The sequence below is a fragment of the Mchenga conophoros genome, linkage group LG7, assembly GCF_057382185.1.
Source record: "Mchenga conophoros isolate Kocher_MC1m ecotype Shallow Benthic linkage group LG7, M_conophoros_male_GT1.1, whole genome shotgun sequence".
NCBI classification, from domain to species: domain Eukaryota; kingdom Metazoa; phylum Chordata; class Actinopteri; order Cichliformes; family Cichlidae; genus Mchenga; species Mchenga conophoros.
In genome coordinates this window covers 68,842,496-68,869,897 of record NC_140532.1, presented here as the reverse complement: position 1 = coordinate 68,869,897, position 27,402 = coordinate 68,842,496, and the positions used below count along the sequence as shown (strand labels likewise).

General features: G+C 41.4%; 1 protein-coding gene across 5 annotated transcripts in view; it reads left to right on the top strand.

The window, feature by feature from the left end:
* The window catches only part of lamb4 (laminin, beta 4), a 70,436-nt gene that overhangs the window by 5,613 nt on the left and 37,421 nt on the right, over nt 1–27,402 (top strand). For 2 of the 5 annotated variants that reach the window (XM_085281062.1, XM_085281060.1), the window contains exons 8-17: nt 1,272–1,486; nt 2,064–2,184; nt 5,778–5,966; nt 6,979–7,134; nt 7,277–7,380; nt 8,753–8,832; nt 9,132–9,336; nt 19,066–19,203; nt 23,601–23,792; nt 23,895–24,007. In XM_085281062.1, the coding sequence (XP_085137188.1) occupies nt 1,272–1,486; nt 2,064–2,184; nt 5,778–5,966; nt 6,979–7,134; nt 7,277–7,380; nt 8,753–8,832; nt 9,132–9,336; nt 19,066–19,203; nt 23,601–23,792; nt 23,895–24,007 (1,513 nt within the window). The remainder of the gene's footprint in view (nt 1–1,271; nt 1,487–2,063; nt 2,185–5,777; nt 5,967–6,978; nt 7,135–7,276; nt 7,381–8,752; nt 8,833–9,131; nt 9,337–19,065; nt 19,204–23,600; nt 23,793–23,894; nt 24,008–27,402) is intronic. The other 3 variants (XM_085281061.1, XM_085281064.1, XM_085281063.1) reach the window with 3 other exon arrangements.

Here is a 27,402-nt window from a genome sequence, read left to right as displayed (position 1 = left end):
TCACTTTCGTATGTGGTGCTGAATCTGATACATATATGATGTTTTAGAAAGCGACTGCAGTTTGAATGATCATGTCGCATTAAATCCGTCTTTTACATCACTGACACAGGACAGACGCCAATTATTAGCACCGGAGAAGTGCACGAGAAGACATCGTGAACACTTCCTGGCCAGCAAGTGTAGATGTTAGTAAAACTGTTGGGAAGACAACGTTGGAGAAACGTGAACATTTTATTTGTACTGTATAATCTGCAGATTCTGACAGAAGTCTGCAGCTATCCTTTAAAGCACCGCTCCTCTCTAAAACAGCAATAAGGATAATTACTAGGCCATATGTAAATAACAAAATAACTTTATAACTTAAAGCAAAATTGGGAAACATAAGGTCTGAAACAAGTCTTTATATTAAGGTCCATCAGTCAAACAATATTGCTTGCTCTGGGTCTAAACGGAGCGCGTTGTGTGTGACATCTCTTTGTGCATGCGGGCCGCTTTGAGGGTTCACACTAGAGCGTGTTTGCTGTCACATTTTATTTGTAGTGTGAACGAGCAGACCAAAAAAATCTGATTTGATCAAAAAATCGGAATTAAGCATTAAGACCTGCAGTGTGAACATAGCCTAAGGGGACCAATGTGCTGCGAACATTAGAGGAACTGCAGGTTTTAGTCTTTCACCCATTTTTTTGCCTCAGGGGTTTACGCTCTTTAACAAGAGGTACAAAAGATGTCTAATGAGCCTCCAATAAATGTATCATTCACTAGCTGGGCCCACGTCGTTATTTGAGGTTTAACAGCTTTTTTTGAATAGATAATAGTGAATGGCTTAAACATGAATTGAACTGCAGTTTGGAGTTGAACTGGAGGCGTCTCCTAGGCCTGGCAGATCCCTCATGTACTAATGTGAAGTGAAGAAGTGAAAGACTTGAAAAAGGAGAGGGAGAGTGGTGCACGAAAACGAGACAAAAGAGCTTGTAGAAATGTATATATATATATATATATAAATATATATATAAATGGTTATATATAGATAAGAGCTGGAAGGGGCGTGTTTAGAGGCGTAGTCCCCCTCCTGAAATTCAGAAAATGTATCTCCAATTATGTTCTCTGCATATTCATCATTGGGAAAAACTTCCCAGCGACAGACTGAAGATAGACCCTAACAAATGGCGCTCAGCAGCCCTGACACTTTTAATGTGTCTGTCAAATGGAACATTTTAATGGGAATAGGGGAAACGTGTAAAACTGAATATTGTTCTGATCATCATCCTCAGATCTGACCACCGTGACAAACATTCGGGTGAACTTCACACGTCTTTTCACACTTGGTGACACACTGCTGAGTCGAAAACGCAGGAACCCTCAGGACAAATATTACTATTCTGTTTACAACATGGTGGTTCAAGGAAGCTGTTTCTGTAACGGACACGCCAGCCAGTGTGTGCCCATGGCTGGAGTCCACAGGGACGTTTTCACCCAGCCTGGCATGGTATGGAGTAGAGCCGGTCTGAAATTATTCGTCCTTCAGTGATTAACTTGATTATTTAAAGTGATTAGTGCTTCCCATCTGTTAGGATTAGTACTAGTACTTGTTTTTGTACTTTGTTAATATTTTATAACAATGACTTATTGCATTATTGTGAAGCACTTTGGTTTTAAATGTGCTATATAAATAAAATTGTATTGTATTGTGATTTAATCAATGTTAACGTGCTGGGTTTTTTGTTTTTAACAAACAGCTTTGAAAGGCGAATCAAGAACTTGAAAGTCAGTAAAAAGAAATTAAAGATGAAGGCAAAAATTGAGAGAAAAGATTATATGTATTTGGGCAGCTGTGGCTTAAGAATTAGAAAAAGTCATCATGCATGTGTGACCTCTGCTATCCACAAATCAGTGGTCTTTGGGTAAAACTGGTGTTCTGGCCAGCAGGGGAAAATAGATGGAGTCCTAATATAACCTCTGCACATTTTTAATCAAATGTGTGTATGCATCATTTTTCCCTCGACATCTCACTACACCTGAAACTGCAGTTGAGCTCAGCAGGTAAAGATATTTTCTGATTTCAGGTTCACAGACAATGTGTTTGTAAGCACAATACAGCTGGAGAAAACTGTGAGAGATGTCAGGATTTTCACAACGACTCCCCCTGGAAGCCTGGAGGAGAGGGTGCAGCAGACATCTGCCGAGGTAACTCAAATTGACATAAATGTATCACTTTTTAATGTTTTATTTAAAAAAAAAAGAGATTGTTGGAAACATTATCAAAAATATTTTTAGGTTTTTGGCTAATACACAAATGTCATTGTGATTCAGTTGTCAAACTGATGTTTGCAAAATGTTTGCATATTTGCAAAGCCTGAACGTATAAAAAAATAAGAAATCAGTTTTCCCTTTCAAAGAACTTTTGCTGAGGCAGCAGAAGGTCAACTTCCTTCTGTAGAAGCTACATCTGTATTACAGATTCATTTTAGATATCAGAATACCTCACATGATATCAAATTACAACTAGAGTAAGTAGTAAGTAGAATTGCTTACATTTGTGGATAGCATATGATTATTAGGGATTTTCAATCATTCTTAAACACATTCCTTTGATGTGAAATGAAATTTTGCTGTCTGGTTAAAAGTCAAAAGTATATGTCCACTTTAATGACTGAATTATTTATTTTGTTCTGATCTATTTTAGATCCAGACAAAGGTTAAATTAAAATAGATGAAAGACACAAAACTAAAAGCTCAGGTGATGCATTTGATGGTTTTTTGTCCCATTTTAAAATTGAATATCAGCACTTTTCAGTAACAATAAATGGTTCTGTGTGTGGTCATAGAACAACCTTGCACAATTTAAGCATGATTTAGACTTTCTACCACCTATTTTTTTTTTATTAATGTTATAATAAAATAATATTAGTAAATTATAATACATTATTTCAGTCTAAATTTTTATTCAAATCATTTTAATTCTAATAAATGTGTTCACCTTGAATCAGAAAAGTAGAACATGAGCAGCGAAAAAGAAGTAAAATAAAATAGCTCTGTTTCCTGTTGCCTCGATTGTAGAGGGGGACTTTAAACAGGAAATAAGCAGGGAAGAGGTCAGCGCGGATTCAGCAGGTAGGGAACATAAAATCAGCTGTAATGTCTCAGTGTGGGGAAAACAATCACAACCATTTCTGCTGAGAGCTTCAGTCCATTTTCTTACACAGCTGAATTCAACCAGATGTGAGCAGATGTTTCCTGACCTGTCCTGGCTGAGTCCATCCTCTACCCTGACAGTACCCTGTTTATGCTGTATTTATATTACACTATAGAGTTGGTATGAATTCAGTCAGTGAGTCTCTGCTGCAATTGATGGAAGCTAACTGTGACCATGATCCCACAGCCACTGTGCAGCAGTCACACTGTTCTTTACTTTGAACCCATCACAGTGCAGTAAACTCTCCTGTTCATCCTGCACTAACCTGCAGCCTTTAAATAACACAGTCTGCCTCAGTTTGTTTAGCAGCAACTTTATGAACAAACATCATGTGTCACGTACAGATTCAGAGACATGAGGACTTCCATGTAGGGCTGCCACAAATGATTATTTTTGCGATTAGTCGACTAATCAGATCATCACCCATTGGACGTAAAACATACAGCTTATTGCACCAGCAGCATCTGCTCTTATATAACTATCATTAGCTTACAGCTGTAAGTGTTTATGGTCTGTGCTAACTAAAAATAAAGACAAGATGATAGTTTATTAAATTTTTAATGAAATTTGCAGATTGTTTCGGTGAAGTTTAATAAACTCCTTGCTCTCTAAAATATAACAGGACACCGGAGTATATTCTGGAGCATCTCACACTTCTGATAATCAGCTGTCTGCTTGATGTTTATTCAGCTGTGTAAAAACTATAACTTTAATCTCAGACAAACCGATTTACTCAGGAACAAATAAAACACTAAAAAAAAAAGCCAAACAACAACATTTTTAAGTTATCTAAGTGACTCATATATCGTGTTTAACCTGAGTAGCGAAAGACAGCGGTGGGTTTGAAAATGATTTGCCGGTGTTCTCACGGGCTCTAGTGAGCCTCGCCCCCGGCTAGCTATCGAGCTAGTGGGTAACAGACGTCTCCGAAAACGTTGGAGCGCTTTTGAAAATATGTGGTGTCTTGATAAACTGAGCAGATATTTGAGGTTTCCACAGCTACATTCTCGCCTGAAAATATGTTAAACGTTTATTTTGTGACCCAGAAAGAATAATAAGAGTAACATTAAAACTAACTAGCTGCCGCCATTGTTGGAAACTGAGCTGGGCTGCGCTATGAATTCTGGGTCAGAGCTACTTTTTCTTCTTCGGGGTTTAACGGCAGCTGGCATCCTTGTACATGCAGTGCTGCCATCTTCTGTTTCAGTCCGTTATTACACTCTTAAATCCTGCTACTTATTCCTGCGTCTTTTGGGATCTTACAAAGCTTCAAACGACGCGTCAACTATTAAATCAGTCGTTGACGATTTTGATAGTCGACGTAGTCGTGACTAGTCGACTAACCGTGGCAGCCCTACTTCCATGTGAGCTTTAAATGAGGATCCTTCCTTTAATTCTAACCTCTCTCCTTTCTCTCCTTCTTTCTTATCTGTCTCCATCTCTGAGTGAAATTAGCTTTCTGCCTTTTCTCTCCCATTAGAAATAAACCAGCTGGACCTTTGACATTATTTATCAACATAAATTAATACAAATTAAAAATAGGAATAGGAGGAATAAAATTCAGTAAAATTTTACACTCCAATCTCATTTTCTGGCAGAATTTTTGGAGTTTAAAATTATAAACCTCTGACCATTATTGTCTACAAGGTTAAAATGTGAATGTTAAACAGCACTTCCTGTTCTTACAGCAAAGAGGTGGCTGGGCAAAAGGAACAATAAAGGATTGTATCAGTTTGGCCAGAAAACATCTTGATGATCCCCAAGAATTTTAGGGAAAATACTCTGGGGACTGACAAGACAAAAGTTAAACTTTTTGAAAGGTGTGCACCCCATTACATCTGGCATAAAACTAACAGCATTTTAGAAAAGCAACATTATAGCTTCATTAAAATATGGTGGTGATAGTGTGATGGTTTGGGGCTGTTTTGCCTTCTCAGCACCTGGAAAACTTGCTGTGGTAAGTGTAACCATGAAATTTGCCATCTACCAAGACATCCTGAAGGAGAATAGCAGGCCATCTGTTCATGACTTCAAGCTGAAGCGCACTTGGTTTCTGTAGCAGGACAATAATCAAAACCCAGCAGCAAGTCCACCTCTGAATGGCTTAAAAAACACTTTGGAGTGGCCTAGTTAAAGTCCTGACCTTAATCCAATTGAGATGCTGTGGCATCACCTTAAAAAGGCAGTTCATACTCCAAAAACCTCCAGTGTGGCTGAATTACAACAATTCTGCAAGGATGAGTGGGCCAAAGTTCCTCCACGGCTGTAAAAGTGTCATTGCCAGTTAATACAAATGCTTGATTGCAGTTGTTGCTGCTAAGGGTGGTCCAACCAGTTATTAGGTTCAGGGGGCAATCACTTAATCACACAGGGCCATGATGGTTTGGAATTGCGCCCCCCCCCCCCCCCCCCCCCAATTATAAACCACTTCATTTAGAAACTGCGTTTTGTGTTCCGTTTGTTATCTTTGTTTTATACTTAAATTTGTTTGATAATCTTAAACACCTCTGTATCTTGTTTGTTGACATGATTATTTTTTTCCATAACTTTTATACTTTAAAATGCTGTTTTCTGTCTTTCTTAGCATGTAATTGCCACAGTCACTCGGACTCGTGTCACTTTGATGCAGCTCGTTACGAAGCGACTGGAGGTGTGAGCGGCGGTGTGTGTGATGACTGCGGCAACAACAGGATGGGGCCTCAGTGTGAACAGTGTCAACCTTTTTTGTATCAGGATCCGCAGAGAGCGAAGGATGACCCACAAGCCTGCATACGTAAGCTTTTATTGTTATTTTACTTTTTGAATATTCATGCTCTCACTGTTCCTGTAGAAATGAGTCTCACCTTTTTCTGTTTCTATTATTTTCTTTCATTGCTGAAGTGGTGCGGCTGGATGTTTGTCAGAATGCAGCTCTTTATGGGATATTTTCTATGTTAACAGTAATGTCTGAATGTCAAACCCAGTGCTTTATGACTTTTACCAACATGGTGCAGTAACAGTCTCCATTAACTCAGTGAAAGCTGATAGTAAAATATGTTTATGGTACAGGTATTCAGATATTCGTTAAGTTGCTTGAAGACATTTCACCTCTCATCCGAGAAGCTTCTTCAATTCTAGGTGGAGAATTCCAGAGTTCAACCATTTGACCTTAGAACTGAAGAAGCTTCTCAGATGAGAGGTGAAACATCTTCAAGCAACTTAAAGAAGTCCAGACGCTTTTCTTTCCAAGATCCTTAGACTACGATGACCTGGATGACTGAGAACCTTCACAGACAGTTGTTCTGGTAATTAAATCTCAGCAAGTTTGTGGCTGATGGAGTCGTGCTTGGTCCATGAATTTGACTTGGTCCATAAGCTGTTTTCTCATCAAATGGGCTCCTCACCACAGCCCATAATGACGCTTAGGCCGGTGTCCCAGTGGACCGATAAGTCCACTCCTGGCTCCAGTATAGCACTACATTTCTGATCAAGATGGCAGTAGATTTGGGTGTAGTGTTTTTTTCAGTTTATCACAGCTATGGTATCATGCATAACTTTTGTCGCAAACAGAATGTGTGTAATTGCCAATTTCAATCACAGTAGTAGCAGACTGTCTATCTGTAGTTGATGGCACAATAACGAGTTTCTCGGGGAAGCTGTCTCATAACAAGATGATGATTATTGTATGGTCTTTAATTTATAATGTTGTTTTGATCTGGTCCTTTAGAAATAAATCTGCATTGAGTGAAATGACGTAACAGCTTTGGGATGATGATGTCATACCATGTAATGGTGATGTGTTTCAGCATGTAACTGCGATCCAGCTGGTTCACGTGGCGGCGGTCAGTGTGACGCTCTGAGCGGTCAGTGCGTATGCAAAGAAAATGTGGAGGGTCAACGTTGTGATCGCTGCAAACATGGCTTCTTCAGCCTGAGGCAGGATGACCCCACGGGTTGTCAGGGTGACCAAACAACTTTATTTGTCCTGTTGTCATTCTCAACAAAGGAGCTCCTGCTTGTGTGTATATGATGATTTCAACGAGCTGAAGGTATGAGCATGACAGAAACTTTCAGGCTGACTGTGTGTGTGTGTGTGTGTTTCAGCGTGCAGGTGTCATCCTTTGGGGAGTGTTGGGTCATGTGATCAGCTAACAGGAACTTGTGAATGTGACCCAATGGCAAGTGGACCGCTGTGTGATCGGTGTCTGGTAGGCCACATCTGTAAAATAAGTGATTTACTCTTTAGCTTCCTTTCATCCTCATTAAATTTAATTGATAATAGAGCTGGGAAATAATTCAAACAAATAATAATCCCAACCTAAGGAATATAATGTACACAGATAGGTAATGCCAGGATTCAAGTGCCTGTGTCCGGCCTGCTTTAGATGTGCCATGGATCCAACACAGCTGATTTAAATGGCTAAATGACTTCTTCAGCATGTCTTGAAGTTCTCCAGAGGCCTGGTAATGAACTAATTATTTGATTCAGGTGTGTTGACCAGGATGAGATCTAAAACCTGAAGGACATTGTCACTTGAGGCCTGGCGTTGCCTACCCCTGTACACTGTTAAGTGCTGATTTTTACAACCAAACAACCTCTGGCTAAGCAGATGCCACAACACAGAGGAACTACCTGGTTAGGCCAGGACGCTGCAGTCTATTTACACCTACAGGCCAGTGGACACTCTTTCAATGGTGAGGATGTATCGTGGACAGGGAGGAATGCTGGTTTGAGCATGGAGTCAAGGAGGCCATTTACAAAACTGAGCTCACAGCCCATTGTTCCTTCAGTGGTTTTAGTTTTAATCATTGTGCAGATGAACTGCTCATAAGGTTGGAAACCTGCAATCAGCTGAGACTGAGAAGTCACATGATGATGACGAAATGTGTCTCCCACTGAAAACATTTCTATAGTTCGTGGACCCCATGGGATTTTCTGGGACTTGGAGATGGCAGTCATAGAAAATAGAGTGGTTGCTGTTGAAACTGCCCCTAGTCATAAAAAAGAGAACTGTGATACACAGCATCAACAGGCTTAAGAGCGCTGGCAGTTAAAGACTGCACAAATTTTTTTGTATACAATATTAAACCCAGTATTTAGTTTCCTCATCAGTTCCACAACACAAGTAATAAAATCTCAAATTTCATCTAAGAAGATACTGAAGTACTAATAACATCAGTTACTGTCATGTAGTGAGAGCATTTTCCATCCCGGATGTGGTAACACGGATGTAGGTAGTGATAACAATGGAAAATCAAAATATCTGAATCACATTAAAACTATCTAATAAATATAATGCTGTGCTCATTCCTGAAGCAGCAAGAAGAAGAAGAACAAAAACTGTATGATTTGAAGGCACATAAAAACTCACTCAAACTCTGCAAGCATTGTCTGAATTTTCAAAATAAATGATGAATGAGTTTTAAAGCATAAAACAGTGTTTAAGTAAACTATATTTTGTCCTTAGTTTGAAATGATTGCCTGGACACAGTGATTCTAAAGCAAATATCACAACATTTTAGCCAGTCTGAGTGAAAGAAAAGTCTGATTTTAATGTCTTTTAATGTGTTTGTGTTCAGCCAGATTTCTGGGGTTTGGGAAACTCTGTGTTCAGATGCTCACCTTGTAACTGTGATATTGGCGGAGCTCACGGCAGCACGTATGTTTTCTTTCTGTCTTTATTTTGTGTGAAACATAATAAAAAGTATTGAATAAAGATCAACAGTCAGTTTGATCTGAATCACAGGTTAGTTTGAGAAAGAAGAAAAATTAACAGGAAGCACCAACTGAATACCAGTAAAATAATCAGAAAAAACAGTTTATTACCTTATAGGTATGGCACGCTGTTGTGAGCTGGAAATTCATCATAAAAGCAGTAATTAGACTCTTAATAACTGACACCATAGAGCCTCCAGTGTGTCACTTCCTGTCTTTTGGGGGGATTTCCTGTCCCGTCAGGTGTTCTCCAGAGGATGGACAGTGTCGCTGTTTACCCAACATGATTGGTCGGCGATGCTCTGACCCTGCACCTGGGTACTTCTTGCCTGCACTGAATTATTTCCTCTATGAGGCTGAACTCACTTTCCCACTGCTAGGAGGAAGGTCTTCTACAATTCCTCCTCCATCGCCTTCTTCTTCTGCTGATCCATCATCTTCTTCTCGGGTGTGTAACAGATGACAAGCCACCTGACACAGAGCTTGGAAAGAAAGTGAATGGAGTTCTTTAAGATAGATAGATAGATGCAGCATTTTGTGAGAAAAGTTGCGAGACATGTAAAGAAGGTAACTAAAAGGAGTATTCAACTGACAATTCTATGTCAACTATTGCAGATGATTTTAAATAAATTTTTAATATCTTGTAGATTTTAGTACAACATGGCGGTGCACATAATCGCAGTTGTTTAAGGGCCCCCAATTAGGTGATCTTCTTTTTCTTTTTGTTTCCTTTTCTTTTTCTTTTGTTTCCCTTATTGTGTAGCCAAATTCACCTTAAGTCATTGGGAATTATACAACATCAGTTATGACAGCCAGAACCCCGTTACCAGCGATTATCAGTGGATCAACAACATCCCAGAGAACTGCCTGCGGTGCTAATAACAGCAGTCTACATACCACCAGACGCTAATGCTAGCACAGCCCTTGCCTACCTGAACGACACGATCTCCGAACAGCTACGGACATATCCAGAGGAAGTACACATCATCGCAGGGGACTTTAACAAAGCATGCTTAAAAACTGTGCTGCCTAAATTTGTACAACATGTGAAATGCCACATGAGAGGGAATAACACCTTGGGCCATGTTTACTCAAATATTAAGCAAGCCTACAGATCTGTTCCCCTCCCCCACCTGAGTATGCCCGACCACCTCTCCCTGCTCGTTGTCGCGGCATACACACCACTCAGGAAAAGGACAAAGCCCACCATCAGAAACATTAACACCTTTTCTAAGGAAGCTCTGGCTCAGCTGCAGGACTCTTTTGCCCTCACAGAGTGGCATGTCTTCGAACATGGCGACCTATAGACCCACACATCTGCAGTGGTGAGTTATGCACTGCATGGACACTGTCACCACGGAAAAGTAGGTCCAGGTCAGCCCCAACTGTGAAACCTGGATGACGAGTAAAGTTCAGGAATTGTTAAAAGCACACAACTCTGCATACAAATCTGGGGAGCACGATATGTATATCAGAGAAAGAGCAGACCTTAAAAAAGGCATCAGAGCAGCAAAACCGGACTATTCAAATAAACTATCGGATCACCTCTCAGACAACAACTCCAAGAAGGTATGGGAGGGCCTGAAACACATCACCAACTACAAAGGCAATGGGACAAATACGGATAACATGGACATCTCATTAGCAGAGGAACTTAACCACTTCTTTAGCCGCTTTGAGAGAACTGTAGACACACCTACCATGCACACCGCTCTGCCACAGCCTTCTCTGAGCACAGCCCTCACACATTTACTCTTCAAGAAAACTAGGTTTGCAGAGCAGTACCAGAGAAAAGCTGCTGGCCGAGATGGAATACCTGGGAGTATCTTCAAAGCCTGTGCCGACCAGCTGGCTCCTGTTTTCACCAGACTATTGGACCTCTCCCTGTCACATGCCACTGCCCCTCATTGCCTGAAATCAGCAACAATAGTTCCGAGTCCACCACCATCAGTGCTCCAGTGGTCGCAAAGTTCTTCAAGAAGCTGGTCTTAAAGCACATAAAGGACTGCATCACACCTAGTTTGGACCCCAACCAGGGTCGGCAACCCTGGGCACGCGTGCCACAGCTGGCAAGCTAAGGGTTAACTGATGGCACAACCATAGCTGGACTGGCCATCGGGCATATCGGGCATTTGCCCGGTGGGCCAATAGTGAATTTTGTTTTTATGGGCCAATGTTTTTTTGTTTGTTTTAGTTTTTGTAACGGTATAAACAATGAAAGGTGGTGTATTGGCCAGGTGCTGGCCAATGTGTAAAAATAGCTCAGTTGAAGTTATGAACTGTTTCTGACAGAGAAATAACACCAGGATACTTTTCTAAGCACCTGACACCTGGTAACTGTGCAGGGGCATGTCTAGCAAAGTTTTGCCAGGAGGCCAGGCAGGGCATTAACAGGGAAAGGGGACACATACTTTTCTTTCTTATTCTCATTAAAAATGCCTCGCTTTAAGTTTTTATCTGATGTAAAATGTATAGAAATCATACCAACAAGACGGTGTACATCACTGTCACAACAGTGTTTATTTTCATTAAAAGGCTTTATGATTTTCCCTGCAATACCTGGGGGGCTGGTCTGTAGTCAAAATGCCCAGGCTGATTTTTATTTGTCCCAGTCCAGCCCTGGGCACGACATGCAGTGAATTAATCTGAGAAGGTGCATTAAAAAATAAATGGCCGGGCCAGTGGTACACATTGCAAATTAACTAGCATAGACACATTAGTTGTGTCGCTTCTTAATGACGGTAACTTGGCTAACAACCCCAACTACCAGGTTCAACATGTAATTGGCTAAAAATAACTTCGCCTACCAGTGAGAGGGATGTTGCTAGCTGGCAGTTTTTTCAAGCGATGTTGAAATTTCTACATTCCAACACTTCGAATGCTTCAGGAGCTCGACTCTATGAGGGTCAAAGTTTGCAGAACTACGAACGCAGCGGAAATCCATAGCTGTGCATGTTCATGGAGCTTTTTCACCTGCTGGACATCACTCCCAGTCAAGTTTTACTGTCTTCAGTGTTACGGCCGAGCGGGCCAGGCTGTGGGTGTGGACTCAAATGCAGACACAGAGGGAAGAAAAACGGGTGTGAACACAGTGCTTTATTTGCTGTGCCTAGTGAACTTAAAAAGCAGGAAACTATGAATGGTATGAACTGTGGAAGCTATGAACTGAGAACTGTGAGGCCAAACTGTGAACATGAAACTCGGAGTGCTATGACTAGGTGCTAGATTTCACGGATGGATCCGGGGAATGGGAAAAAGGGGCAGCGGCTTGGATGGAGGTACGCAGTCACTATAATGAGAGGAGACAAGTTGTCAGTGGCAGTCTAGTGAATCACAGCTGAAGGATTAGACTATGGTGGTTAGGGCTTACGCGTTGCAGGTTTAAAGTGTCATGCGAGGAGGGGGTGTCCAGAGAGGATCCAGAATATGCTTGGAGTGAGGGGCTTGGCAGGGAGGCAGGCAGGTGTAGTCCGATGATGGAAAGGAAGCAACCAGATGACAGAACCAGCGTCCAGGCGGAGATGTGAGTAATCTAGGTTGGGAAGCGCGACTGCCAGGTGGGTCCTATGACAAAGAAAACACGGTGAGGAGAAAAGCAGTAGTTAAGGGTTCTCACAAGGGCTTGGCGGCCTAGCACTAACATGAGTTAGCAGAAGATCTGGCAGAGGTCTGTTGTGAATGCTGGTCTTATATGCTGGTGACTTGATTGGAACCAGGTGTGGAAGCTGATTGGAGTCTCTGCCTGAAGGTGGAGCCCAGCGGAGTGGAAAAACCCCGTACTCACCTGGACCATGACATTCAGAACATTGCAGAGGCCTTATTGACAGTATTTGGCTCTACATATCTGTGTGAGCAGATTTTCTCTCACACAAAAAGTGTCGTGAGGTAGCCATCTGAATGGTGGACACTCATAGACCTGTGTCGCTGATTGGAAGACCAGAGATCACATTAACATGTTTATCCCTGTATTAACAAACATGCCATATTGGCCCAGTTTATTTCTCTTATCATTGTTGTGAGGAGACCATAAATAGCATTTATATTTTCTTTTGTACAGTTCATTTGCTGTTACTTTTTATCCATAACAAGAACTCTGTATCTTTTTTTGTTTCAAAATAGCTGATAACTATTCGCTGATAGCTGCCAACATCTGTGAACAAATACTGTATAATTCTATTAAGTTGTTCTATATAGTGTGTAACTGTCAATATAGAGCATTGTTAAATTTATTGCTAATGCAATCATACAGCACACTGACTTCTGAGGACATTTTAGATGGCACTCATCATCTGAAAGGTTGCCGACCCCTGCTATAAGGCAAACAGGTCCACTGAGAAAGCAATTTCCACTGCCCTCCACTCTGCTCTGCATAACCTGGAGAATGCTGGGACTTCAGTAAGGATGCTCATCATTGATTTCAGCTCAGCCTTTAATAGCATCATCCCAGACATTCTTATAGTCAAACTGGTAAACTTAGACTTCCCCCTTGCTACATGTGCGTGGTTCAAAAACGTTCTCACAGACCAATCACAAAGAGTCAAGGTGGGCAACCAGAGATCATCCACCCAGCACTGGCTCACCACAAGGATGTGTGTTGTGTCCACTCCTATACACCATCTATACCAGTGACTGCACCCTCACACATCCCTGCAACATCATCATCAAATTTGCAGATGACTCCACTCTGATGGGGCTCATCACCGATGATGACGACACCGCCTACAGAGATGAGATCCAATGTCTGACAGAATGGTGTGACTACAATAACCTAACCATAAACACCAGGAAAACCAAAGAAATGGTCATGGACTTCTGCAAGAAAAAAAACTCATCCCCCTCCCCTATCCATAAAAGGTGACCACATTTCCGAGGACCTATACTGGACAACTAACACATCAGCCCTGGTGAAGAAATGCATGATGCAACCATACTGTTCCAATGCAATGTGTGCACACGTGTGTATGTGTGCACAAGTCTATGTTTGTGATCGGGAATGAAGGATAAAAAGCGCTGCCGTAAAGGCTGGTGTAGAAGCACAGAAATGATGGCTCACTTGACCGCGGTCTGAATTTTAATTGAATTAAAGAAGTCCAGTTGCTTTCATTCCAAGCTCCTTAGGCTACCATGACCTGAATGACTTAGAACCTACACAGCTATAGTTCAGTATTAATATGTGTTTATAGGTAAAATTGTCTTTTTACAGTGCATTCAGCAAAGTATTCACAGCATTTTGTTCGTTCTACATTGTGTAATGATACAGCCTCAGTCTAAAATTCATTGCATTCATTTTTTTCAACTCATAATTCTACGCACAATACCCCATAGTAGCAAAGTAAAAAAGGTTTACTCGAAATTATTGCAAATTTATTAAAAATTAAAAAAAATTATATCATGTACATAAATATTCATAACCTTTCCTCAATTCTTTGTTTAAGCATGTTTGGCTGCAATGGCACCTTCAAGTCCTGTTGAGTACAATGCTACAAGCTTGGCACACCTTTTTTTCTGCAGTTTGTCCCATTCTTCTTTCCTAGACTATTTAAAAGTGGAATGAGAGGCAGAGTGTTGCGACTTTCATCCGTAAATAAAGCTGCAGCCGGCTGAGTTGGTTGTGTCCCTGTGACGCGCCTCCAATAATCCATAGTGAGTCATACTAGTACTTTGCGCATTTATTTTAAGAACAAAACAAGAACAAACATTTGCGCTTTCAATCAATTTCCAACTAGCGCATGGATTAACTGGTGTGCCAAAAAATGACGGTCAACAGAAAAGTTTGCCCACAAACCACTCACCCAACACACCTGCTGCGAACACCGACATCAGGTAAATAGACTGTGACCACACCCACATACCATCACCTGAGACGCAGGTAAAGCTATACACCTGTGCCACCAAAACAAAAAGGAAAAACATAAACATTGACTTTGGCTCTTACACAGAGCCTTCAGTTTTCAAGCCCCTCTTCTGTGGAACCAACTTCCAGGTTGGATTCAGAAGACAGTGCTGTGGAGCAGGCAGGATAAGGGACCCAAATGCAGGACTCAGAAATGGAAAGTTAAACTCAGAGCACAGATTTATTGCTGGGAAAACTCTTCATAGAAATGAACTCAATCAGAAACACGGAAATAGACACTAAAGTGTGCAATGGAACCTAAAACAAGAAAAAAGGAAATGAACCAGAACTAAAAGCAAGTCTGAGCTCTGTCTGGACAGCACCTTTCTTATCTTAGCTGTGTGCTTAGAGTTGTTGCACTGTTGGAAGATAAACCTTCATCCCAGTCTGAGGTCCAGAGTGTTCTGGAGCAGGTTAGGATTTCAAGGATATCACTATACATTGCAGCATTTATCTTTCCTTCAACAATTACTAGTCTCCCAGTTCCTCCTTCTGAAAGTCATCCCCATAGCATGATTCTATATCACCGTGATTCCCTGTAGCAATGGTGTTGAGCATATAATGCGCCGTGGCTGGTTTCTTCTAGACGCGATGCTTGGCAGTCAGGCCAAAAAGCTCAATCTTCATTTCCTCAGACCAAAGAATTTTGTTACTCATGGTCTGAGAGTCCTTGGTATGCTGTTTAGCAAACTCTTGATCCTTTTACTGAGGAATCTCTTCCATCTGGCCACGCTACCATACAGGTCTGATTGGTGGAGTGCTGCAAAAATGGCTGTCTTTCTGGAAGGTTCTCGTCTCTCCACAAAGCAACCATGGAGCTCTGTTAGATTGAGCATTAGGTTCTTGGTGACCTCTATAAGTAAGGACTTCTAGCCCATTCCTTCAGCTCCCTAACCGTTTGCTGAGCAGCCAGGTTTAGGAAGAGTAATAGTGGTTCTAAACGTCTATTTATGAATAATGCAGGCCGCTGTGCTCATTTGGGATCTTTAGAAATGTTTCTGTTCCAGATCCGTGCCTCAATACAGTCCAGGCTCAAAGGTCTACAAACAATTCCTCCTTATAGCTACATGTTATTTGTTTGTATTTTAATTTTTAATAAATTTGCAAGACTTTAAGGGAAACTCATTTTACTTTGTCATTATAGGGTATTCTGTGTAAAAATTTGAGGTGAAAAATGATTTTAATCCATTTTGGAATAAGGCTCTAATATATGGGCAGAAATCTGTGCCATCAGAAACTGAATTTGAATGAGTTCAATTTGAATTTGAATTGCTCAGATTGAATCTGAATTGTAACTTGAATAAATGCTTTTGAAAACTGAATTTGAATTAGTCTAATTTGAAATTGAATTTATGGTTTGAAAATGATCATCACTAAATTGAAATTGAATTCTATATTTTGAAAATGAATTGATTTGCTTTGAAACTGCATTTTATCCTTTAAAAATTCAGCTCTCGAATAATTTCAGATTCACTTCTCACCATTCAGTTTCAGTTCTACAATTCAATTTCAGTTCCAAAATTCAGTTTTTTGGAACTTACATCCGGTTCCGGTTCAAGCGCCGATTAATAGAACTACGTTTTACTGGCGGACCGAAAGTGTTACTGACGGGAATCTACAGCGTCTTGAGCTGAATTAAGACTTCAGAAGTCATTCGTCATGTCGAATGACCAGCGGATGAACTCTCAGGTTGGTAATAAATGTATTACATGTATAAGAACAAGCGTCATGTTAACAAATGATAGCCGTAAGGTAACTTTTATGCTTATTGTAGCTGCTAGCTAAAAACGCTAATTTAGCGTAGTTTGCCCTGGATTCAGCTTTGAAAAACAAATATGATCGACTGTTTCTAGTAGAATTCCAAAGTTGTCATCTTGGACCCTCTCAGAGTACCCCCTCTGTATGCTTGCAGAGACCCCTACAGTAGGGAAACATGCAAAACGGTGTCCAAACCTTTGTATTTTAGCTTTATTTATGTCTTACACGGCATCCCAACTCTTTAGCTAACTTAATAACTTTAGCTAACGTGAATAGTTAGTCTAATTCATTAGTGCAGCATTACTGGATCACCTCTGTTTGAAGTGATATAATATGATATACAACTATCACTGAAACAAGCAAACTTTGTAAATAAGCAAACACCACTTCTCATTCTCTAAACGTTTGGCCACAGTTGTAGATTACACTATCAGTGCTTGTTCACTCTTGACAATAATAACATTTCTAAATTTACTTTGTGCATTTACAGGTAAACAATATCTAATATTTTATCTAAATGACTGCTTTGTCTTTGAAAAGGGTGAAGAGCCTGAGGCCGGTGACAGTCCAGTTCTACTCTAAGTACATCCTTACAGTGGCTCACAGGACAAGGCCACATTACTGTCCTGCCAGAAGAGAAGACAAACTTCAGAGTCTTCATGCAGTTCAACCACACCTGTCATATTCCATATGACAGGGGTCTCAAACTTCAGTCCCCAAGGGCCAGTGTCATGCAACTTTTCCATGCCCTCGAGGACTGGAGTTTGAGACCCCTGCTGTATGGTGTTCATGCTGTTTTCTACCCCACAGTTACAGCATGTCTGACTGCCTGTTCAGCATATGCAAAAATATATGAGTTTAAGCATGTGATGACTAAGGCCTTCCATTATGGTGTTTGTCATCACATGTCACAGACATCTGGATGATCATTTGGAATAAACAAGAAACTAAAAACTTGTTACTTTATCTTTTATCTTTTATCTTTATTAATATTATTATTTTACACTTTTCATTGTTAGGCATTAGGTTTATTTGTAGTAGTCCTTTCCAACGTCTTTCCCTCTTCCATGTTACTGTGGCAGCTTGTCAGCATCTATTTGGGGTTGGGAGTGGAACAAAAAGTAAGGAAATCCAAAGTGCCATTAAAACCAGGAGAGGTTCTTATATTTCAGAAGGAGGGATTAATTCAAAAGAAATGACCTCAATGCCATATTTTATTTAGGAACCCTAGAGAGCACTTTGCAAAATAACACATTCTTATAATTTCACCCTCAGATGAGCCAAGCTATGACTGGCAGGGAAGGTGATGTAGGTACAGAGCATATGAGAGTGGTGAAGTTTGTCTCTTGTCTAGATGAAGGCACAAGAGGGATCAATGGCAAGGCGTAGAGATTCAGTATCTTCAGTCTTCAGTGGACACTCCATTTCTGGCACAAAACACCTGTAAAAGATGGTCGATTTAGGAGGTGACCCGACAACTTCAGCCTGTCAAACATAGTAATGGAGCAGCATGCTTTAAAAAAAAAATCTAATTAAGCATGCACTCAGTACCCTAAGAATTATTATGGTAGTTAAACACAGTGATAGTTGTATATCATATTATATCACTTCAAACAGAGATGATCCAGTAATGCTGCACTAATGAATTAGACTAACTATTCACGTTAGCTAAAGTTATTAAGTTAGCTAAAGAGTTGGGATGCCGTGTAAGACATAAATAAAGCTAAAATACAAAGGTTTGGACACTGTTTTGCATGTTTCCCTACTGTAGGGGTCTCTGCAAGCATACAGAGGGGGTACTCTGAGAGGGTCCAAGATGACAACTTTGGAATTCTACTAGAAACAGTCGATCATATTTGTTTGTCAAAGCTGAATTCAAGGCAAACTACGCTAAATTAGCGTTTTTAGCTAGCAGCTACAATAAGCATAAAAGTTACCTTACGGCTATCATTTGTTAACATGACGCTTGTTCTTATACATGTAATACATTTATTACCAACCTGAGAGTTTATCCGCTGGTCATTCGACATGACGAATGACTTCTGAAGTCTTAATTCAGCTCAAGACGCTGTAGATTCCCGTCAGTAACACTTTCGGTCCGCTAGTAAAACGTAGTTCTATTGATCTGCGCTTGAACCGGAACCGGATGTAAGTTCCAAAAAACTGAATTTTGGAACTGAAATTGAATTGTAGACCTGAAACTGAATGGTGAGAAGTGAAACTGAAATTATTCGAGAGCTGAATTTTTAAAGGATAAAATGCAGTTTCAAAGCAAATCAATTCATTTTCAAACCATAAATTCAATTTCAAATTAGACTAATTCAAATTCAGTTTTCAAAAGCATTTATTCAAGTTACAATTCAGATTCAATCTGAGCAATTCAAATTCAAATTGAACTCATTCAAATTCAGTTTCTGATGGCACAGATTTCTGCCCATACTAATATGACAAAATGTGGAACAAGTGAAGCACTGTGAATGCTGTCCACTTGCACTATATAAACAGTATCTGCGTGTGTGTTTTCAGCTGAACCCACGAGTGTTACCTCAGTGTGAGCAGTACTTCAAAGAGCAAGGTTTTGACACCAAGTTCCAAAATGGACGAGTTATTTTAGTTCGGCGGGCTCGCCAACTTGCCCAGCAACAGAAAATGAGAAAGAGATTGGTGAGATCCATTTTCTGTTACACTTTAATGCTTTGATTATTTGGAGACTATAGGTTGTGTCCAAATTCAGGGGCTGCATTCTTCAAAGGCAGCGAAGGCCAGAAGTGCAAGGCTGTGAACTTGGACGGTCTAGCCTACAACATGGGGTTCCTGTTGCCTGGCAACCATGACAGTCGCAGCTACTGCTGTGGTGGTCAGCATGTTCAACAGAAATACAAAAAATCTGTATGTTGTTTTTTCATCTACATGTGAATCTGGGTACTGAGTCCCCTTAACCAACAATGAATCTAAGTTTAGCTAGTTTGCTAGAGTAGAGCATGAGACTAGTCTCATTTCATTTTGACAGTACAAATATAATAGGTCTCATCAAGCATTTGGTAACTTGCAGGATGAAAGCACAATTTTCTTATTAGAATCATGGGACGTACTTTCATTTTAATCAGAGAGAAAAAAAAAACTAAGAGAAATGGGAAACAGGACATAAGCTCAGGCGGTAGAGCAGGTCATCTACTAATCGGAAGGTTGGTGGTTTGATTCCTGGCTTCCCCTAGTCCGCATGCCAAATATCTTGGGCAAGATACTAACCCTAAATTGCTCTCCGATGCATCCATTGGAGTGTGAATGTTAATTAGAAAGCACTAAGAAAATATGTGAATGCACAAGTTGTGTAAAGCGCTTTGAGTGCTCAGAAGAATAGAAAAGCGCTATATAGGAACCAGTCCAGTCCATAAGATCGGCATAAATGTTGGGCTTTATAACAAAGGTTCAGGTTATAACTAACCAAAGTTTGCATGACCCGATTAAGTAGCAATATCACTAACGTCATGTAACTTAGATGAAGGTTAGCTAAGTTTGATGTTCTAAGATTCTTTGGTGTGCTAACATTTGTTCCACTGGATATTTGGGTGAGATAAAAACCCAGTACTCACTTTTTTATTTCTGGACTGCTTTGCTACAACTGTTTGCCATGTTTTGTTTTTTTTCCAAAAAATTGCTTGTACCTTAGACTCACAATGAATCCTGGATTCAAACACCATGTTAAAACATAAGATCGTCCATAAGTCCACAAAGTGCAGAAAGTTCTAGGCTGATCGTGGCTCAAGAGTTGGGCGTTCGCCTTGTAATCGGAAGGTTGCCGGTTCGAGCCCCGGCTTGGACAGTCTCGGTCGTTGTGTCCTTGGGCAAGACACTTGACCCGTTGCCTACTGGTGGTGGTCAGAGAGCCCGGTGGCGCCAGTGTCCGGCAGCCTCGCCTCTGTCAGTGCGCCCCAGGGTGGCTGTGGCTACAATGTAGCTTGCCATCACCAGTGTGTGAATGGGTGGATGACTGGATATGTAAAGCGCTTTGGGGTCCTTAGGGACTAGTAAAGCGCTATATAAATACAGGCCATTTACAGGCCATAGGTCGATGATCGATTTTGTAATCGTATCACCAGACCTGCGGCCATATGTTCTGGACCCTCGGGTAAAGAGAGGGGCTGAGCTGTTAACTGATCACCATCAGATCAGGTGGCTGGGGAGGACATTGGACAGACATGGCGCAGCTAAAGGTATAGTGAGGGTGTGCTGGGAATGCCTGGCAGAGGCCCCCAGTCCGCAAGATCTTAAACACACACCTCTGGCAGAGCTTCAACAGTTTTCCAAGAGAATCTGGGGGCACTGAGTCCAAATGGACCATGTTCAGCACCTCCACCGCCAAAGCTGCTGCACTGCGCTGCGGTTGGTGCCTGTCATGGTGGTAACACCTAAACCAAATGGTGGACACCAGTAGGGATGGGTATTGATAAGATTTTCATGTTTCCGATTCCATTTTCGAGTCTGTTTAACGATTCGATTCTTTATCGATTCTCTTATTGATTCTTATTTTTTAAAAAGGAGAACACTAAGGTTGATTAGCTTAGAACTTTGTTTTATATCTTCTCTAAGTAAGAGTAACATGGCCTTACAAACCCAAAAGTGAGATCTTAAGAGATCCACAGCCTATGGCTCTTCAATGGGTGTCACAGGGTCCCCAGGAAAAAAAATGTAATTGTAAAATAATAAAATAAATATTCTTCTGTAGCAATAACAAAGCATAACACAAATTATTCTGTAGCAATTACACAAGAATATCCAGTAATGTCCCTGCCTACAATTAAACACATACACTTACTGAAAATCATCTGCTGTGGCAAACAGCTGCAAGCCTTTGACCACAAACTGAGTCACTGCTCTGTGACATTTGTCTATCCTGGCCTGAAAGGAGACGCTACCGGTAGACTGCAGCGAGAACTGCCAGCATCTGAGCCAGCCAGACTTTGTCTCTCTCATCTTGGTCACCTAAATGCACAGTAATGGCAGGTTTTGTAATAAGGCACATCGTGCTAACATAATATGCACTGTTAGTTGATTATTTACCTGCCGCATTAACGGGAGAGGACGTGCAAACGTTACCTCTGCTGCTGGGTTGAGATTCACGAGTCCGGAGCAGAATTAAAAACACGACATTCATTTGAGGTTATTGCGTGTTTTGTGAGCAAATGCTTTTGCATATTCGTAGTGTTTACTCCCTTAAATGAAGTATCTACTTTACAAGTATTGCAAGTTGCCCTGTTGTCATCCGTTCTCCTAAAGTATAACCAAACTTTTGAGTGTTTGAGCCGCTTAGGCGCCATGTTACCCGCCAGGTAAATGACACTCTGCAACGTGGTGACGTCATTCGGGGCGACTGGAATCGATAAGGGAATCATTTGCAAAAATGCCAAACAATTCCAAGGAATTGAAACAGTGGGAACTGGTTCTCAACAAGAACCGGGTTTCGATACCCATCCTTAGACACCAGAGGTGAAGGGAGCCACCCGGCTGAAGAAGGAGTCCTATTGAAGGAGTCCTTGGTTCGCCTGTGGGACTTCGGAGGCAGCTGATATGTACTAGTGGTGTAACGGATCACGGTTGATCCGTAATCCGAACCGATCCCACTCCACGGTTTGACACCCACGTAATCCGAAGATTCGAAAAAGAAGGAAAAAAATTATGTGTATGGTGCGTCTGTCAAGCGATAGTTATGGCCAGCGCTAGCGGTCCAGGTGGAAGAGCAGAAGAGTTTTCTGTATTTAAGCAGCCATTTGCTGCCCAGTCCGATCGGGCTAAAGCTATTACAAAAGCTATTGGGGTGTTTAGCTGCAGACGGCAGGCCATATTCCGTTGTGCAAAACAAGGGGGTTAAACTATGATGAACGTGCTTGAGCCATGCTATGATAACATGATAAAAACCAGATAAAGGAGGAACAATGCGGTTTTCGTCCTAGTCGTGGAAAACTGGACCAGCTCTTTATCCTCTCAAGGATACATGAGGGTGCATGGGAGTTTGCCCAGCCAGTGTTTTGGCTGTGGGCATTCGACCGTGTCCCTTTGAGTTTCCCGTGGGGTGTTCTTCAGGAGTATGGGGTGTTTGGCCCATTACTACAGGCCATTCAATCCTTATACAACCATTGGAAGAGCTTGGTTTGCATAGACGGTAATTAGTGGGACTCATTCCCAGTGGGTGATGGACTCCGCTAGGGCTGCCCTTTATCACAGATTCTGTTCAAAATTTTTATGGACAAAGTTTCTAGGTTTAGCCAAGGGGCAGAAGGCTTTCACCTGATGGTCTAAAAATCTCATCTCTGCTTTTCGCGGATGATGTGGTTCTATTGGCTTCATCAGGTGATCGTCTCCAGCTCACACTGGAATGATTCACAGCTGAGTGTGAAGTGGTGGTAATGAAAATCAGCACCTCCAAGTCTGAGGCCATGGTCCTCAGCCGGAAGGGTTGGGGTGCCCACTCCAGGTCAGGGATGAGTTACTACCCCAAGTGGAGGAGTTTAACTATCCTGTGGTCTTGTTCACAAGTGATGAACAAGTGGGCATCTTCCGAAGGGTGGCTGGACTCTCCCTTAGAGAGGTTCAGCCATCTGGCAGGGGCTCAGAGTAGGGATGCTGCTCTTCCACATCGACAGGAGCCAGTCTAGATGGTTCAAGCATCTGACAAGAATGCCTCCTGGGCGCCTCCTGGGTGATGTTCCATCAGGAGGAAGCTCAGGGGCAGACCCAGGACACGCTGGAGAAATTGTATCTCTTGGCTGACTTGGGAATGCCTTGCTGTTCCCCCGGATAAGCTGGAAGAGATAGCTGGGGAGAGAGGTCTGGGCTTCTCTGGGACACAAAGGATACACCGGACTCTCTTCAAATCCGGGGAAAAGGAAGACGCATTAGTGGGCCGCATTTGGAGCAGCCTTTGGTGTGCTGTGATATAGTCGTCCCACAAATGTGGTCTCCAAAGGATGCAGCCCCTGAATTTGGAAACAGCTCAACTCATATGTTTCAGCTAATCAGATCGTCCTCTTTCCTCAGTGCATCTGTTGTTTATTTCCATCCAGCAGCAAACCAGCATACCTCTGGTCCCTGGTTACACCCTGCAAATCATTCCCCGTCAAAGGGCATCTCACCAGCCAGTAACCTGGACTGGCCTAGGATTGGTCAGAGTGTTTGAGGGGGTGGGGCTTAGATTTACTGTGGACAACCTCCATTCTTCGACTGATTACCAGCTGGCGATTTCCTATGAACCGGAGGTGAGGCGATTTTGAATGGTAAACTTCATTTAAATGTACATGTTTAATAAAATTGACGGAATTGTCTTTCTATAACTCATGTCAATTTATTATTTTCTCTAGTCTGCATCTGATTGGATGGCTATAGTCAGTATCGGCAAAGTGTCACCAGGCGATGGTGGCTGCAGCAGCAATCCAACAGGAAGTAAAACTGTGATTCTACCTGGAAACTCCAGGTGAGAATAAAAAAACAGGGCATCTATCCATGAATGTCACATGACTATTGTTATAATTTCACATCTGAATAGTGTTGTGGCAGATTTCTGATGTGATATGATTAAATATGTGATTAAATCATATCCTTACTAGTAAGATTACTATACACCAACGACCACCTTAACTCAAAAACACAACTACAACTACTTCAGGCATGACAGCCTGATTCTTTAATCAGTTGTCATCTGCATTCATTCGCTGATCGCTCTTGGGTGGTACAGGGTCTGCTCTGCAGTCGCTGAGTTGGAGCTTGGCACACCCTTGTTGGAGGAGGGTGCTCTTTTCACCCTTCACTCTCTCGTTCCAATGCAGCTGTAGGTTAAAAGGGCAGAGCTCATCTGACACCCTGTTGTCTTCCTCAGTGTCTAATGCAGAGATCTTTAACCTTTATGGTTATTTCTGTGGTTCTGGAATCTTCTCATGATGACTAGTAGGGCCCCAAACCGCACGACCTTTGATCTCAACCACTGCCTGGGCTGTCAGCTGTGCTATGAATGATCCCTGCTTCTCGCTGGGTCTCTGAAGACTTCTGATCAGCACCCAGTCTCAATCTCAGTCTGGAGATTCCACCCTTGGGATGATTTCTTCCAGCAATACTCTGGCTACTGCACCTGTATCTCCTTACTAGGAGGAAAAATTTCTAACCATTTGGAAAACATGTCAGCCATCATCAAACCACATTTTCCTTTTAGTTCAATGAAGTTCAACCCTTATCTAGGGCTGTTCGATATAACAATATATATCGAATGACGATATAAAAACGTCTATCGTTTCATTTTACGCTATTGTTTGTTTCGTGGTGTCACAAAATAAACTGTTTACTTCAATATTTTTTCATCGTTTTCATGGTGGCTGTAGTGGCTATATTAATTTCTTAAAGTTTTCTCTTTCTCTTATATTTAATATAACTACACTACGGACGGACAAGCGCCTGCTTTTATGCGTTGTCATTAGCAACAACGACGGCAAAACCATTGCGTGTCCCCTGGTTTAGTTTCCACATTAACCTTTCACAATAAAGTTCAAGATCCTGTTGAGACTTTTCAAAATAAACTCAATCACGTGAAAGAGTATGCAGAGTATTTACGGATGAGAAGCCAAAAAGAGCCGTCAGGTGCTAAAAGACTCAACGTTACAACAGGCTTTTCCCCGCAGCACGATGGGTAATAAATACTCACAAAGAAAACGGCGGCAATTACAACTTGTGTCTAAAAATGTATCGTTTCATGCATCGGTTAAAACACTCGACTCCAGGTACATGACGCCCACCTGGAAACACTTCACGCAAGTCAAGCTGCCCGAGATTCATAGAATATACAGAAAATATTAAATTATTGTGATTTATATCGTTATTGGGACGATAGATGTCTTATATCAGGATATGAGATTTTGGTCATATCGCACAGCCCTACCCTTATCTGAACATGTCTGTGCCCCATGTAGAGGTTTCATACCTATAAATGAACTGTTAATCCCACAAAAAGCCATGGAAAAATTATCATGAAAAAACTCAGAAAACATAGAGAACATTGTTTCATGTTAAACCTGGATTCCCTCCTTTTGACACATGGTCTCTCCCATGAGTCAACTCATCAGAACTAGGAGAATAACAACACAAAAGGGTAGTTAGATCATTTCTCAGACAACATCAGGGCTTCTCCTCCTGAGTAATTTCGCTCCAGCCCTTTAAACCCTGTGTTAGAGAATAAAATTTGTATTAATGTCATGTTAAGTAGGTCTAATTCTTGGCTCTGCCTGGAGCCTGCATCCACACCACGATTACCCAGAAACCAAAATCAGTGAGTAAATACAAACTTCACACTTGCAAACAACTGTAGGTTATAAGAGTAATAAGGCATCCCACACCACAGACACAAGTGTGCCTTGCGCAGTTTATTTCCCCAAATCATTAAAAACACTACTGTTGCCATAATTTGCCAAATGTGTTTATTCAAAGCTACTGTAGCCAGTGACCTTTCTTAAGTAATGTCACTCACTTGTTTTAAACACTGTGGGCTCAACACCTTAAAATGAATAAAGATATGATAATGAGCCCCACACTAAGATGTTCTGTAATAACTGCAAAACCTGCTTCATTTCACTTATGTCTGCCTGTGTGATGCCAAAACCCTTAGAGAGGAAAAAAAACATTAGCCGGTGGTGTGTCCTCGCAGGTCGGGCCTAGATTAACAGATTCCAGAGGTGCTGCTGTAAATCATGTGGTCAACCCTCCTTTTCTGCGAAAGGAGTGATACTGATCTTAACACAGTATGTGTTTCACACTGAATATACATTTTCCCACTGTAACATTTAACATTTCCCAACACTACAATGTGGTACCATAACCAACAAGCAGCCAGTAAAACCACAGTTTCCTTCACACAAAAATCAGTAACACAGAAAAGTGCTATGTAAAGGATTAAGTCTGCAGGTTCCACACATATTAATGTGAACCCACAGGTCTCCCCCTCCTCTGGTCTCTGCCATCCTCCTGCTCCTGCAATAACAAGAAAACAAAAAAAAAACCCACATACATCCACCCTTTTTTCACTGTTTGGGGTGGATTAGGCATTAGAAGTGACTAAGTGACATCATCAGTCCAGCCACAGTCCAGTCATATGCATTCATCTCAATCACATGCATTCATCCAGTCATATACATTCGTACAAATCATTGCTGATAGTGGAAAACTGCGCACGAATTTAAGTATCCATTGGCAGCAATATTACGTCATTCCAAAAATAAAAACAATTCTTTTTGCTTTTGAAATGAATTGAATCGCTACAATCCTTTTAAACACAGGACTTGCCATCTAATATGGTCCTAGGTAGGTGTATTTCTCCTAAGCCATTGTAATCTGGAGAATCTCACTTTGTATTTGCTCTCAGTAAAGTATTTTATAGCACTTTTACTTCCAATCTTGCTGCCTGCTTAAAGAGAGCTGATTATTAAATCATCAACACACAAAATATCACACCCAGAGGGGTGATACCTGGCAGGTTTTTTCCTAAGTGCACTGTTACAAAAATAAAACCCATATTGGGCCCAGTTTGTACGTGCAAAAAGAAAAAGAAAACAACCCAAACCTAACTCGCAGAATCAGTCTGGTACTAAAACAAAACCCCAAAATCTGCCAGAAAAATCACAGGAAACGTTTTGCCTTCAGGTGAAACAACATGCTGTAGGGATTAGAACCTGCCATGCAGTCACTGCTCCTGGCTTTACTTTAATTTATAACTGATGCTTACATGGTCTAAAATCAGACTTAAGAGTCACTGCCTTTGTTCATTTTCCCCACATCATATTTACTGGTTGCCCACAAGAGCTCCAGAATATCACACAATCCTGGAAAGTC